Source organism: Lissotriton vulgaris, chromosome 1_2 (assembly GCF_964263255.1).
Source record: "Lissotriton vulgaris chromosome 1_2, aLisVul1.2, whole genome shotgun sequence".
Lineage (NCBI taxonomy): Eukaryota > Metazoa > Chordata > Amphibia > Caudata > Salamandridae > Lissotriton > Lissotriton vulgaris.
In genome coordinates, this window is record NC_141686.1 from 76,912,758 (window position 1) to 76,929,413 (window position 16,656).

Genomic DNA, 16,656 nt, shown 5'->3' on the forward strand with positions numbered 1-16,656 from the left:
TTGAGCCGCACCCTGCAAAATCAAAACCGAAAGTAAAACCAACAGTCTTGACGCAAGCGAAAGCACTGGTGCCCCCCTCGAAACCGAAAGTGAGCATTACTTTAGTCGGATCGAAGACCTCGGAGTCGTCGGTGCCGATGAAGCAGAAGGGTGTTGTCGATCCAAAGACACAGGTCAAAGGCGTCGACACGAAGTCTGCCACGCCGAAGACAAAGGTCAAGGTGGTCGAGCCGAGTAAATCGTTGCCGAAGACGATCGACACCAACAATGGACTCGGTGATCCGAAGGTTCTCGAGGCTCCGCGTCAACAAGACAAGCCCAAGAGCGGCACGACCCACGAGTCCACGTCTAGTGGTGCCTCGAAGGATCCCGTCGACTCGGCGTGGCCGTCCGCCGCTTTCTCCAAGCAGGTGGCGGACTCCCTGAAGCGCATCAAAGAAAAGGCCTCGACTGTCGGCCCAAAAGATCCTACACCTTCGAAGCCGGTCGAGAAACCTCACAAAGCGTTGACGTCCATTCACTTCACGTTTCCGCCGAAAGTGGTGCCGAAGGCTTTCACCCCTAGGATGGGCGCCAGCGTGCCCGAGAAGGTGCCCTCGGTGCCGAAGTCGACGACAGTGGTCCCAACCTTAAAGCATCGACAATCTTCGTTGGAAGAACAACAAGAACACTTTATCGATGCCGAAACGGGCAGACTTTCCCTCCATAAACAGAAAATTGCCCCGGAACAGCCAATGGAGTCCTACAAAATTCCTTTAAAGAAAAAGAAGGATTCCACTTCAACTCCTGTTCTTGTGGAACCACTTTCTCCACATGGCCATGATGTCTCACCCACTTACTCTGACGTGGACGCTGGGGAAGGTTATGATGAGGATGAGTACAGCTATCCTGTCTACACAGACCCTGAAGATACCAATGAGCCCTGGGCCGCTGGTGCTGACCCAGGTGATCCTCACTCTGCCCCAGACACTCAACTCTATGCTGTGAAAACGTCGCCTACAGACGATTCAGCGACGTTTAATGCCCTCATTGAACAGGCAGATAAAAATCATGACGTCCAGCTCCATGCTGACCCCATTGAAGTGGACTTTCTTTTTGACACCTTTTCCGTCTCAGAGAGAACTGTCAAGACTCTGCCTATGTTGAAGGGTGTCTTAAAACATGCTGGGGAGATCTTTAAAGAGCCTACCAGAGCCAGGGTGATAAACCCTAGGATTGAGAAAAAGTACAAGCCGGCGCCTACTGACCCGACTTACATCAAGGGACAGTTACCTTTGGACTCTCTTGTTGTTTCAAATGCCCGGAAAAGGGCTAATTCTCAAACAACGGGTGATGTTCCTCCCCCAGATAAAGAATCTAAGGTGTTTGAGGCATCAGGGAAAAGGGTGGCAGCCCAAGCGGCCAATATCTGGCACATTTCTAATACACAAGCACTTCTAGCGAGGTATGACAGGGCACACTATGACACACTAGAGACCCTGTTGCAGCACCTGCCAGACTAATACAAGGAGGCAGCTGAGATGCTCATCCAGGAAGGGAAGCTAATATCCAATGCTTCTATGAAATGTGCACTGGACGCGGCTGACACCACGGCCAGAGCTGTCAACACTAGCGTAATGCTGAGAAGACATGCCTGGCTCAGAATCTCAGGATTTAAGCCAGAGATCCAGACCACCATTCTTAATCAGACAGTTAACCCTGATCATCTGTTTGGCCCATAGGTGGACACCACCTTGGAAAAGATAAAGAAGGACACTGAAACTGCTAGGTCCATGGGGGCCTTGCGGTCCCAGCAGTTCAGGGGTGGTTCTTTTCGTCGCTCAAGCACTAGAGGTGTTTCCAGAGGCCAGCTCTCCCAAACCACGCAGTACTATAAAGGCAACACACAGTCCACATACACCAAACAAAGTCGAGGTGGATATCGTGGAAACAGCGCCAAAGGCAGGGGTCGTGGAAACAACAACTCCAGATCCTCTGCCACCAACAAACAGTGACGCCTTGTCACTGCCCTCCGACCACGCAACACCGGTCGGGGGGAGACTTCAACAGTTCCTGCCAGTCTGGAAATCCATCACCACAGACAGGTGGGTCACACAGCTCATACAGTACGGTTATTGTCTGGAGTTAACATCCACTCCACCCAACATGCCCCCAAGACACCGTCCTATGTCCGACGAGCACTTGCACTTATTGCAGCAGGAGGTACTCGTCATGCTGCAAAAAGGGGCAATCGAACTCGTGCCTGTAGAAAAAAGAGGCACAGGAGTTTACTCACTGTACTTCTTGATACCAAAAAAGGACGGGTCCCTCAGACCCATACTGGACCTCAGACCCCTCAATCAGTACATTCTATCGGAGCATTTTCATATGCTGACCCTGCAGCAAGTACTCCCGTTGCTCAGTCAGGGGGATTTTCTCGCAACTTTAGACCTAAAGGATGCGTATTTTCACATTCCGCTGCACCCGTCACACAAAAAATACCTCTGGTTCACCATCCAAAACCAACATTACCAGTTCAAGGTTTTGCCTTTCGGGGTCACCACGGCACCCAGGGTGTTTACGAAGTGCCTGGCGACAGTGGCGGCGCACCTAAGGAGACAAAACATTCACGTCTACCCTTATCTGGACGACTGGCTCATCCAGGCAAAGTCAGCCCAGCAGTGTGCCGCGCACATGTCCCACACCATTCACCTTCTTCACGATCTGGGATTCTCACTGAATTACCCAAAGTCCCACCTGCAACCCGCCCACATACGGCAGTATCAGGGTGCGACGATAAACACTCTGGCAGCAACAGCACAGTGAGGGTCAACAGCATTCAATCGCTGATACAAAGATTCAGACCTCAACACACGCTTTCAGCGCAAGTGTTCATGCAGTTGATAGGCATGATGGCCTCCTGCATCTCCATAGTCCCGCACGCGAGACTACATATGCGTCCGCTTCAGGAGTGCTTAGCACGTCAGTGGACTCAGGCTCACGGACAGTTGAAAGACCTAGTGTTTGTGAGCGGTCGGGCGTACAACTCTCTGCATTGGTGAAATCCACGAAACCTTTGCAAGGGACGACCGTTCCAAGAGCCTGTGCCACAGATCATCCTGACGACGGACGCTTCTCTCCAGGGTTGGGGAGCTCATGTACTCCATTACACTGTGCAGGGATGGACACCACAGCAAAGGAAGATGCACCTCAATGTTCTGGAACTGATGGCGATCTTCGTGGCACTAAAAGCCTTCAAAGTACATCTGTGCAGCAAGGTCGTGTTGATTCGGACAGACAACATGACGGCAATGTACTACATTCAGAAGCAGGGAGGAACACACTCTCCACAGCTGTCTCATCTGGCTCAGAGCATGTGGAAGTGGGCAATTCAGAGAAACATCTTCCTCATGGCAGAACACCTCCCAGGCAAAGACAATCAAATGGTGGACCTGCTCAGCAGGTACAGCCACCAAATGCACGAGTGGGAGATACATCCATCAGTACTCCACCCGTACTTCCAAATGTGGGGTCATCCAGAGATAGACCTGTTCGCCACAAAGGAGAACGCAAAATGCCAAAGCTTTGCCGCCTGGTTTCCACACCCACAGTCGCAAGGCAATGCGATATGGATGAGCTGGTCAGGCAAATTTGCGTACGCTTTTCCCCCAGCACCTCTAATACCGCTGGTGGCACGCAAGCTGAAGCAGCACTCGATGACTCTCATCCTGGTTGCTCCAACGTGGGCTCGCCAACCATGGTACACCACGTTTCTGGAACTGTCCGTGGTGCCGCATCAAAAGCTGCGCCTCACACTCAGGCTTTTGACGCAGAGCCATGGCGACATCCAGATCCGCAACAGCTCAACCTGGCGATATGGCTCCTGAGGTCTTAGAGTTTGGCTACCTCAAATTACCTCCTGACTGTATGGACATCATTCGGGAGGCAAGAAAGCCCACCACCAGAGCATGCTATGCGGCGAAGTGGAAGCGGTTTGTCATTTATTGTGCAGGCTACAACATTAACCCGCTGGATGCATCTATTCAAAACATCATTTGTTATCTCTTACATTTGTACAAATGTAATTTGGCCTATGCTTCCATTCGCATACATTTATCCGCAATGGCTGCTTACCTCCAAAAGAGACAGCACCTCTCACTTTTCAGGGTGCCTGCCATTAAAGCCTTTCTGGAAGGACTCAAACGAGTCATTCCTCCGCAGACGCCACCAGCTCCGGAGTGGAACCTCAATGTGGTCCTCACCAGGCTGATGGGTCCCCCTTTTGAACCACTGCATTCCTGCGAGCTTCAATTCTTGACATGGAAAGTGGCTTTCCTTATAGCGATTACGTCATTCCGACGAGTTAGTGAACTACAGGCACTAACTATCCAAGAGCCATTTATTCAAATCCATTCTAACAGGGTGGTGCTTCGCACTAACCCTAAATTCCTTCCTAAGGTAGTGTCTCAGTTCCATATCAACCAGACTATAGAACAACCTGTGTTCTTCCAAAATCCAGAGTCACTGGCAGAGAGAATGCTCCACACACTTGACGTCAAAAGGGCCCTAATGTATTACATTGATAGGACCAGGAATTTTAGGAAAACTAAACAACTCTTTGTTGCCTTTGCTCCACAACACAAGGGTAACCCCATTTCCAATGCTGGTATAGCCAAGTGGATCGTTTAATGTATTCAGATCTGCTATCTGAAAGCCAAACGCACTCTCACTATGCCACCACGGGCCCACTCCACCCGAAAGTTGGGGGCCTCCATGGCTTTCCTTGGAAATATTCCTTTGGAAAACATATGTAGAGCAGCCACATGGTCTACCACACACAAATTTACAAAACATTACTGTGTTGAAGTGCACTCCAAACAGCAGGCAGCTGTAGGGCAGGCTGTTCTAAAAACACTTTTCCAATCTGCTGCAGCTGGCACGGGCGGCCGCCGTTAATGGAGGGACTGCTATGTATTCTATGCACAGATATGAATTCAGCAGCCCACATGCCTCGAACCGAATATGCTACTTACCAGTATGCATCTGTTCTTGGCATGTAGGGCTGCTGACATTCATATCGCCCGCCCTCCTCCCCGGCGCCTGTAGCAGCTGCAGCATTCACACATACTTCTAGCATGGTCATCATTCACTTAGTTTCACTCCATCTTGGCCACAATGGCTAAAAACAATCTGAGGATGGAGTCGATGCCCATGCGCACTGTAGTCCAGGGGAGGAGCCACCTATCTTGTGATACTTCGAAGACTCTTCCAGGACAACAATGTGCGATCATCCGGACCCAACACTAGGCGGCGATCTATGCAAAGATATGAATGTCAGCAGCCCTATATGCCAAGAACAGATGCATACTGGTAAGTAGCATATTCGATCTCTCTGTGCACTTGTGAACTTGAGACACGATCCTAAAAACATCAGCCCCTGGGTTTTGTTCTTGTATTTGAAAAGGTAAAGTTTAACACAGTAAATGAGCTCTTCCTGGCTCTCCTAGTTCAAAATCCTGAGTGGAATATGGCAGCAACGTATCTTGAAATACCCTCCTAATTTATGAGCAGTTTCAAAGACATTTATAATGTGACTGTACATTTAGTGTCAGGATAATAAAAGACCAGACTGCTCCTGTAGTCACTACGCTGCTCTGACATTGCATCGACTCTCCATTGTGAATCACATTCTGTTAAAAGCCATGTGTTTTATTCACATGCCTTTTTTTTATTTTTTTTCACATTGCTCATACTTGAATTCTTTGTAACAAGTTCTCTCATTACGTTCTGTTTGGCAATCGTTGGTCCTCCACTGCAACACTTTTCCATCTTTAGAGCAGGCAAAATGCCCTCTCCCTTTTCTTTGCCAAATGTTGGCACACTCTGCCGCTAAACCTTGCTGCCTTGAAGAACCACAGTACTGTGAAGGTCGGCTGTATTCCCAAAAGAACTTCATTGTTTAGTACCAGACAACTCCTAGAAAGTAGTAGCCTGAGAATGTGCTCAAATAAAAGCCTTTAACACAGAGTTTCCACCAACTGAAGTTAATGCGCCATGGAGTGGTTTGATAGTCCGAAATTGGATTCATCCAAGAACATAGTGGCTTCTACTATTAAGTATTGTGTGTGATTCCAAATTAATGTGTAATCATGAGCGTTCATGGTCACGGACTAATCTTATGCATATACTAGCACTAGCCAGTCACTTCTGAGATTATGGAGGGAAGGTTTCAGCATTGAGAAACATTTTCAACCAGACTGTTGTCTCTATCTGCCCATGGTGCTCAACGGCGGATTACAATACTGTGTTTCTGTTTTGTAAGTGCCTATGGTTTGAATGTTGGTAAGGGCTGGGTGGGGGCAATGCCTGTTTGACACATAGCTGCTGACCCTTCTGGTACATGTTCCTCAGGAACCTCTTGCAGGAAACTAGTGAGTGGTGGGACAGAAGACTGCAATTGGCAGTTGTTGTGGACAGTTGCACGCTGCTGAACTCCTTTCCTCCATGAGCCAGGGTTTTATACTGCACTGCATCTAACCCCGGTTGGCCCACGTTCTAGTTCTGGTGTTCATCTGTTGAAGTTATAGTCTATAAGCTACCTGTGTGATTTTAGGACTTCAGACTCTGGACCAGTAGTTCATTTCTAACTGGTTCCTACAGAACTGAAGACTGTGTTTTTATTTTTTATTGGATGCCAATTTATGTGGCATTATAAAAATGTTACCTCTAAATAATGAGTTTGTGCGCACTTTATCTTCTTTCTTCCTAAATGGTTGTGTCAGCTATTAATTTTTTGGGAAGCTGAAGAGAAGCCATTCTCTATGGTGGTAGCCAGGGGCTCTGTCCTTGAGCATGCCAGGCATATAAGTGAACCACACGTTTGATTAATATAATCTACAACAATATGATCAAGCAGACGATCAATATTGAATCAGAAGAATGTAAGTGTTTGGTGGTATTTTTCTGTGGACGCTGTGAAATTGGCTTTGGGGTCTCATTAGTTCTTGAATTATCTGGAAAAGTTATTGGTTGGGGAAAATGTTCAGAGTGATATGAAAAAAAGTGTATTTTGAAGGATACAGTCCATTATGGACAGTCCTGTCCGGGAGTACACACATGCCTCAGTCCAAACTAGCTGAGCTTTGTTTTTTTAGTAACCATGAAGTGTGCTCGTTTGTTCTGAGTAAAAACTGCTGCAAGCAATTTCTTCTACTAAATGTATTTTAGCAGAAAGTGTGGTACTGACGGTTCAAGGGTGCATGTTATTTTTGATCTGCCGGAAATACTAATGTAGTCCAAGAAAATTAACGTTAGTGTTTGAAATGAAGATTACGTTTCTCCAGCTTCGGACTGGGCTGCTCTGCTCTACTGTTGCGATTGGGAGAACAGTGTGCTGGGAAGCGATTAAATCATTTCAGAAATTAACCAAGGAGAAATATGCACATTTAAAGACCTAACACTCCTAGGAAATGTCAGTCACCATTTGCATTTAACAGGTCAAGGCCATCACGTGATTCAGACCGATACTGTGAGATTAAGACTCCCAAGGCTGGACCATCCACTCCCCTACCTTCGATAAATGAACGTTTGGCATACCTTCGTCCATCTCGGGAACTGCTAGAATATTACCGCAAGAAGATTGCAGAATTTGATGAGGAGCACGAAGACTTGGTGAAAAGGCTTGAAAAATACAAATCTACTTATGAGGAGCAGGTAAGACGGACTCCATTTTACTACCTTCAAGTTGTGTTTCCACTAATGCTTTTTATTGAGTAACGGAATTGGAAATGTCTCTATTTATATACAGTTTTGGAGTTTGTTTTGAACCTGGAAAACAGAACGTTTTCCTCTGTTAAGGAGCAGAGTTCCTGTGTTTTGTTCCTTTCAGGTTGGATAACCTTAGTTATTAATGTGCTTCTTGGGTATGTAAAAGTGTTTAGCCATACTTGCTACAGATCAGGCACATTTCCCAGTATGTACAGCTCTATTTGTAAACTCTCTATTGGATCATCATTTAGTTTACAATCACGTCCTATGATAGAATCATTTAACTAGTCCAGCTTTGAAATCCCATGACTGCTCCAACAGAGAGGAGCCTAGAGCCAACTTCGTCTTGTATCTCCACCATACCCCATCAAGAAACACTTGTATGAAATGGAAAACTGTGCTTTTAATCGTTCTCCTGAAATGCAACCTTCAACACCTTCTTTCATGTAAGGGCTTTCTATAAAATGGTTAGGGCGGACCAACTAAAATCAGTGCTCCTATGTTTACATCTGCCTGTACTTAGTCCTTACCATACATGCTCCCTTTTCCTCACAACACATGTGCATCTGTTAATCTGTTGCAAGATCTTGCTTTAAAAGCTGCTTTTCAATAAATACAGAAAGGCTCCTAAATATTTCCATTACATAGGTGTGTCTTGGGTGCCTGGTCTTATTGTATAGAATTTGTTATGCACTGAATGGGACTTTCACAACCTTGTTTGCCCAGAATTGTGGCATAGGGGTCTTCTTAAGTGATCTTTGGGTTGGTGTGCTAAGGAAAGGTTAGCCAATGTGGGCAGAACATGCCAACTTTTAATCAAGGGGGAACATGGGGCACTATGAATGTCAGCTGATCATAGAGGACTCTAAAGTGTGGTCAGTTTAATGCAAGACATAGCAGAGCGTGCAGTATTATTTAAGTGTAGGATTGTGCAATGGAAAGTAATACGTTCTCTAATTGAAAACAAAGGCCAAGAGGCAATCACCTTTTCTCTGAATTTAGTAAAAAAAAAAAAAAGCCCAACTCAGAAGAAAACCACTTGTTCCCGAGCGGAGCAATCATTTGGGCACTAGCAGGCTTGGATTTGATTAGATTGGATAGCTTTGAGAACTGTCATTCAGTGCCTATCTGTGCTCTCTATTATACATTTGGAACAAGGTTTCTCTAGAATTGCCTGGCTTTCATGCAGATTAAGGCCATGCAAGGGACATTTAATTCAATATTTAGGTAGAAGAGTCAATAGGTAATTCCATGGTGTCAGCCTCCAGATCAGATCCTGATTATCCTTTCTCCTAGTGCAATCAAGAGCCCCGCCCATGCCCATTTCCTGTCGCACTTACTTGTCGTACCCAAGTGGTTTGGGTAACTCCAGAATGTGAAAGTGCTTGGTCACAAGGCAGGGGCACTCTGTTCCACAAAAATTTAAATCCAGGATAGTCCCGGGCAACGGTATCTAGCATGCAGTAGTCGAGAGCACTGCATGAACCACACCTGTTCATCCAGACACTCTGTTGGACTGTCCACCTTGCTCATTGTCTTGGTGCAGAGGTTCCATCTGCTGTTGTACCATAGGATCGAGCATTTCTCGCTTTTGGAGCACGGTGGTGCAGGCCTGTTGCGCTGAGAGGTTGTTGTAACTTTCTTACTTTGGTATGTGTCAGGGAGCTAGGTCTTGCGAGCCACGGTGATCCTGGAAACTGGCATTGGAGACTGAAGCAAGGTTCCTGTCGTGAGTGGTATCTATTGGGGTTCAAGTCTGACTAGCAAGTCCGTTTATTTAATCCTCCTTTGTTCCCAAGGTTGAGACCAGCTACTGCACTGTAATGATGACAGTTGAAAGGGAGCACGCCACCCAGTCAATGATTGGACAACGTTGCTCCAGGAAAAAAGAGGAAGAGGCCTGCCAACGGTGTGTTGGGGCATACTATCAACCCTCCATGAACCAGAGGGGGCAAGAAGTGGAGGCACTGGTCCCTCTTTGAATTAGTCTCTCAGTACACCCAATAGCAGCTGTCTTGTTGGGCAGCTGTCCAACACTAGAGGTGTACCATACCCAATAGCATGCAACAGTCCACATTCCGTTCAAGTCTAGCTTTTGGAAGAACAGGATTTATTTCCAGTCTTCCCAGCATAACCAGAAGGCTTTTTGTGAATGGCTCATGGCACTGGGGCCATCTTCTATTGATTCGGTCCCCTTCAGAATGCTAAATTGTTATCCCACCTTGGAGGTAGTGCTCTCCATGATGGCCTGGGAAATTGTCTATTTGACCAGGGGTTGCTAAATTCCTCCCAGCTTTTGACTGAGACCTGAGACAGATTAGTTGACTACACATTGAAGTCATACAGAAAATTACTTCATCGGGAGGGAGATAGTGCGGGCAGACTATTGGCCTGGATTCTCTAGTGGGAGACTCCCCGTTGTGATATTGTCCTTCACCTTACGGGACCCCCTTGGTGGTGAAGCACGCACCCAATGTGACATTTTAGAGGTGTTTAGGAGGCATTTGGAGCGAGTTTACGCCAATTCAGGTGACCCGGTTTGCGGTCGCCTTGAAGCATATTTGGCAGAAATATAGCTCCCACAGCTAGGGGAGGTGGTGAGACTGGACACCAAACTTACCTTAGAAGAAGTCAGAGCAATCATTGGAGCTTTTCCATTGGGAAAACCCCCGGGGAATGATAGCTTTACTGCTGAATTTTATAAGACTTACACTTCTGTGGTGGCTTCCCGCTTACTTGAGCCCACATTAAGAAAATACTCCCTCCCTCAGTGCGAGAAGGCTCTATTTTAAAACCTGGTGCAGACCCATCTGATCCGTCCTCCTACCGTCCGATCACCATGATAAATATTGACATGAAAATATTGTGTAACGTTCTGGCCACCTGATTGAGCCTGGAGGTTGGCGGGCAACTACATCCCGACCAGTGTGGATTTATACCTGGACGGAATAGGAATATCAGAAGATTAATGCATGTTCTGCATAAAGCGGACGGTAGAGAGGAGGACTTATGCTTGGTCTCTATAGATATCGCGAGGCATTTGATACATTGAATTGGCGGCAAATGATGGCGGCTCTTGAAGTGATGGGAATTGGCCCATAATTCTTACACTGGGCAAGAGTGTTATATTCTGAATCTACGGCTAGAGTTTGGTTAAGTAGATGGTGTTCTGACCCCCTGGCACTTGAGACGGGCACACAACAGGGTTGCCCTTTGTCCTCAATGTTATTTGCGATGGTATTGGAACCACTGGCTCTTAGACTTCGGAAAGAGGTGGGGCATCAGAGTGGGAGGAACTAACCACATAATTTCACTTTACGCAGATGACTCACTTTTATCTGGTGCATGCTGATTCACTTCCCATGCTCATGCATCACTTAGACCTTTTCAGGGACGTGAGAAAGTGCCATCTTTCTTGCCTTGGTATGCCCCCACTTTTTTTAGGTCTCGCCTGTCGATGCGCATGCGCATCGAGCAAGGCGAGAGTATTGCGAGTTATCCACTCTTTATCTGCACTGCAAGGAATCGTGGCGATTCCTTGCAGTGCCCGTGACTTTTAAGGTCAATGCGCATGCGCATTAAGCTTATGCGCATGCGCATTGACCTTAAAAGTCACGGGCGCGTGCACGTCCGTGTTTGTTTACCCGCTCCGCCCCCTCCCGCCGTGTCGCATTTCTCCTCCCCCCCGTCTTGTACTCACCTTCTCTCTCTCCCATCCTGGTATCGCTCTCTCACCCTTTCTCCTCCCACCCTGCCGTCTCCCTCACCCCCCTACCATCTTCCCGTCTCTCTCACCCTCTATCTCATCCTGCCGTCTCTCTCACCCTCTCTCCCAGCTCGTCAGCCAGGCTCCCTCTGACAGCCTCCCGCCTTCACTGCCCGCGTAGAAGATACCGTCCGTGTTTGTTTACCCGCTAGCTCCGGTTGCACGCGTCTGCCTCGTCTTTTTCCGCTCTCAGAGGTCTTCGGCAGGACGCGCTGTTTTTGCATCAAATTGGCTGTTAGATCTGGCAAACAAAAATAAACAAGTCCGCGCCTTCGTATTATGTATGTGTTCCCCGGCGTTTTGAACGCGCCATCTTGGAGGGGAGTAGTTCCTACCGAAATGCGTTTTGTAGTACTGGCCAAACATATTTTTTTTTCAGTTTCTCAGCCTTGCTCTGCCAGCGCCGCTTCCTGTCAGGCTCTGACATGGCCCCTTCTGTACGGGCTCACCGCCCCTCTTCCTTTTCAAACACACACTAAGACGGGAGGCTGATCCTGTGCAGAAAATATCCCTGACATTTGAGGCGCTCCAGGGATACAGCGCGCATGCGCACTTCGCCCCACCCTCCCGAAAGGAAGCTGCCTCGCATAGGAGCCATACCTAGCATAGCCTGCATGTCAGAGCAGTTTAACTTGCAGCGGGCTGCGAGGACAACTACCCTCTTCTTTTGTTCTCTCATATCTTTGCTCGCTTTTTAAAAAAAAATATGAACAACCCGATTTAAGGCTTCTAGCAACCTCGTAACTTGTATCGACGACATAAACAGAATTTGTTTCGCAGCCCCCTTAACCTGAAACCCTTGAAGGGTGTTTCATCGCCGCTGTTGGCTGAAGTTTATTTTCCGCGTTACTTTTGGGCCTGCAGTCGGAGGCCGGGCCTCTCGCTGTTGGGGTGTCGGACCGAGCCTGGAGCTCGCCGCTTGCCGCCTTCCGCTCTCCGCCTCCGGGTGAAAAAGCACACGAGCTGGTCTTCTCTGCTCGCCCGATCAATGCTGTTTATGAAGATGGACCTGTTGAACTACCAGTACCTGGACAAGATGAACAACAACATCGGCATTCTGTGCTACGATGGTGAGTCTGGCCGGGCGTTTGAAAAGGGCAGGGGATGTCGGTTTATTTCTATTTTCCCTCAGTTGTAGATGATCTGTCCGAGTAACATTATTCCTTGTGAAACATTTATAATTTGAAACCGAGCGAACCGGCTGATGTTTATTGTAGTCGGTAGATTGTCACATGTCTCAAAACTGCCTTTTTAGAAAGCAAAGTTAGGGCCCGCGTATACAAAGTTAGATAGAAGTAACCGGATAGTTGACTGCGGGGCACTGAGAGCGCCTCTCAATACGTCTGCATTCAGTGTGTCTGAACACTCAACCCCTCACCCTCACTCACCCTCAACCCCTCACTCACCCTCACTCACTCTCACTCACCCTCACTCACCCTCACTCACCCTCACTCACCCTCAACCCCTCACTCACCCTCACTCACCCTCAACCCCTCACTCATCCTCACTCACCCTCAACCCCTCACCCTCACCCACCCTCAACCCCTCACCCTAACCCTCACTCACCCTCGCCCTCACTCACCCTCACTCTCACTCACCCTCAACCCCTCACTCACCCTCAACCCCTCACTCACCCTCAACCCCTCACCCTAACTCACCCTCACTCACCCTCAACCCCTCACCCTCACTCACCCTCACTCACCCTCAACCCCTCACCCTCACTCACCCTCAACCCCTCACCCTCACCCACACTCCCCCTCACTCACCCTCAACCCCTCACTCACACTCACTCACCCTCACTCACCCTCACTCACCCTCACTCACCCTCAACCCCTCACTCATCCTCACTCACCCTCAACCCCTCACCCACCCTCAACCCCTCACCCTAACCCTCACTCACCCTCGCCCTCACTCGCCCTCACTCGCCCTCACTCGCCCTCACTCGCCCTCACTCGCCCTCAACCCCTCACTCACCCTCAACCCCTCACTCACCCTCAACCCCTCACTCACCCTCAACCCCTCACTCACCCTCAACCCCTCACTCACCCTCAACCCCTCACTCACCCTCAACCCCTCACTCACCCTCAACCCCTCACTCACCCTCAACCCCTCACTCACCCTCAACCCCTCACTCACCCTCAACCCCTCACCCTAACTCACCCTCACTCACCCTCAACCCCTCACCCTCACTCACCCTCAACCCCTCACCCACCCTCACCCTCACTCACCCTCACCCTCAACACCTCAGCCTCACCCTCACTCACCCTCAACCCCTCACCCTCACTCACCCTCACTCACCCTCAACCCCTCACCCTCACTCACCCTCACCCTCACTCACCCTCACCCTCACTCACCCTCAACCCCTCACTCACCCTCACTCACCCTCAACCCCTCACTCACCCTCAACCCCTCACTCACCCTCAACCCCTCACTCACCCTCAACCCCTCACTCACCCTCACTCACCCTCACTCACCCTCACTCACCCTCACTCACCCTCACTCACCCTCACTCACCCTCACTCACCCTCACTCACCCACCCTCAACCCCTCACTCACTCACCCTCACTCACCCTCACTCACCCTCAACCCCTCACCCTCACCCACCCTCAACCCCTCACCCACCCTCAACCCCTCACCCTCACTCACCCTCAACCCCTCACTCACCCTCACCCACCCTCAACCCCTCACCCTCACTCACCCTCAACCCCTCACCCTCACTCACCCTCAACCCCTCACCCACCCTCAACCCCTCACTCACCCTCACTCACCCTCAACCCCTCACTCACCCTCAACCCCTCACTCACCCTCACTCACCCTCACCCTCACTCACCCTCACCCTCACTCACCCTCACCCTCAACCCCTCACTCACCCTCACCCTCACTCACCCTCACCCTCACTCACCCTCACCCTCACTCACCCTCACCCTCACTCACCCTCAACCCCTCACCCACCCTCAACCCCTCACCCTCACTCACCCTCAACCCCTCACTCACCCTCACTCACCCTCAACCCCTCACTCACCCTCACTCACCCTCACTCACCCTCAACCCCTCACTCACCCTCAACCCCTCACTCACCCTCAACCCCTCACTCACCCTCAACCCCTCACTCACCCTCAACCCCTCACTCACCCTCAACCCCTCACTCACCCTCACTCACCCTCACTCACCCTCACTCACCCTCACTCACCCTCACTCACCCTCACTCACCCTCACTCACCCTCACTCACCCTCACTCACCCTCACTCACCCTCACTCACCCTCACTCACCCTCACTCACCCTCACTCACCCTCACTCACCCTCACTCACCCTCACTCACCCTCACCCTCACTCACCCTCACTCACCCTCACTCACCCTCACCCACCCTCAACCCCTCACCCACCCTCGACCCCTCACCCACCCTCAACCCCTCACCCTCACTCACCCTCACTCACCCTCAACCCCTCACTCACCCTCACTCACCCTCAACCCCTCACTCACCCTCAACCCCTCACTCACCCTCAACGCCTCACTCACCCTCACCCTCAACCCCTCAGCCTCACCCTCACTCACCCTCACTCACCCTCACTCACCCTCAACCTCATGCTAAAGATTTACAAAAAAAACCATAAACAATTCTAAAAGCACTAACTCTAATGCTGCGAGACCTATTGCATTTCTAATGCTTGTTTCTGAACTGCTAATGTGCTTTGACTGAGTGTGCTCTGGGTCCCTGCCAATCAGGTAGCCAGGGCTTATGTTCCTTCCCTGAAAAGAAAAACTATGCTGAAACAAAGTACCCCATTGGCATCTCTGGCCACCTGTCAGCCCCTAGTAAATGGTACCCTAGGTACCCAGGGCATGGTGACCAGAGAAGACCCCTGAGGGCTGCAGCACTTATTGTGCCACCCTCAGGGGCCCTGTACCCTTGCACCCACACACTGCCTTTGCAGGATGAGTGCCTAAGTACAGAACTAAAACAAGAGTCGACATGGCACACATCTGCCATGCCCACAGAAGCCACTGCCCTGGCATACTTCAGTCACTCCTCTAGCTGGGTGCCCTATGCCAAAGGTCAGGGCACGGGTGCATGAGCCCTGTGCCCCTACAGTACCCTGGGCCATTCCTGGGCACTGTAATTGCAGTGATGCCATTTCAGAGTATATGGTGCTGGGAGGTTGTCATTACGAACTCCACAGCACCATAATGGCTACACTGAAGACTGAGAAGTTTGGTACCAAACTTCTCTGCACATTAAACCCGCACTGATGCCAGTGTGGGATTTAATGTAAAATGCACGAGAGGGCATCTTAGAGATGCCCTCTAAAATCCGAACCTACAATCCACGTCTGGGCTGAGTGGCTGCAGAGGCTGCCACACCGCAGACATGTTGCTGGAACCCAGGGTGGAGAGTCCCCCGCTCTCCTGGGCCTGCAACAATGCACATCCTGGGCGAGGTGCTATGTCTCCTCCCCCAGGATGGACAGAGGGAAGCTTCAAAGGCATACCGCCTCTGAGAGCTTCTCCAGACCATTAGCTGTACCCAGCAACTGGCCCCCCACCCGTTCTCCCCCCACTCTGGCAGGAAGACTAGCGGGAAAAACTACGTCAGGATGGAGGGTGTGCCAACCTTTGCCAACTCCACCCCTCAGGTGGAGGAGGCGAGGTGAAGCATGACCCCGGGCTCCGGCCAGCTTGTAGATAGGGAGCCCTGCCCAATCCCAGCTAGGCTCCTGCACCCCCTCCGATGGTAGAGGAGCAGCCTAGGGGGTGTCCTCACCCTAGGACAGGGACCCATTGGTCCCTGCCCTTGCCCTACCTGTAGCGCCCCTAAATGTAGTATTTAGGGGCTCCCTGAACCTTCCTTCCTCAGATACCAATATCAAAAGAAGATCAAAAAGAAGACACGCCGCCCAGCTGCTAACAGGACAACAACAACTGACTTGGCCCCAGCCCTACCGGGCTGTTGATCCTGGAACCTGCTCCTGCCTAATCTCGGCGACCTCCGCGGACAGCAACCTTGGGACACCCAGAGGCCCTGCCTGCCTTGACCCTCTCGAAGATTGGAACTCCCATCAGCAGAGGCTCCGCTGCAACAACCCACCTGGTGCTCACCAGGAAGCTCCGGACCAGCCCACTCTGCACCAGCCGAGCCCGGGCTGG

The 16,656-nt window shown here is 50.1% G+C and overlaps 1 protein-coding gene across 2 annotated transcripts in view; it reads left to right on the plus strand.

Moving 5' to 3' along the window:
- CCDC77 (coiled-coil domain containing 77) overlaps positions 1 to 16,656 on the plus strand; it is a 293,054-nt gene that overhangs the window by 36,968 nt on the left and 239,430 nt on the right. For both annotated transcript variants that reach the window (XM_086952832.1, XM_086952833.1), the window contains one exon: positions 7,476 to 7,692. In XM_086952832.1, coding sequence (XP_086808958.1) covers positions 7,476 to 7,692 — 217 coding nt within the window. The remainder of the gene's footprint in view (positions 1 to 7,475; positions 7,693 to 16,656) is intronic.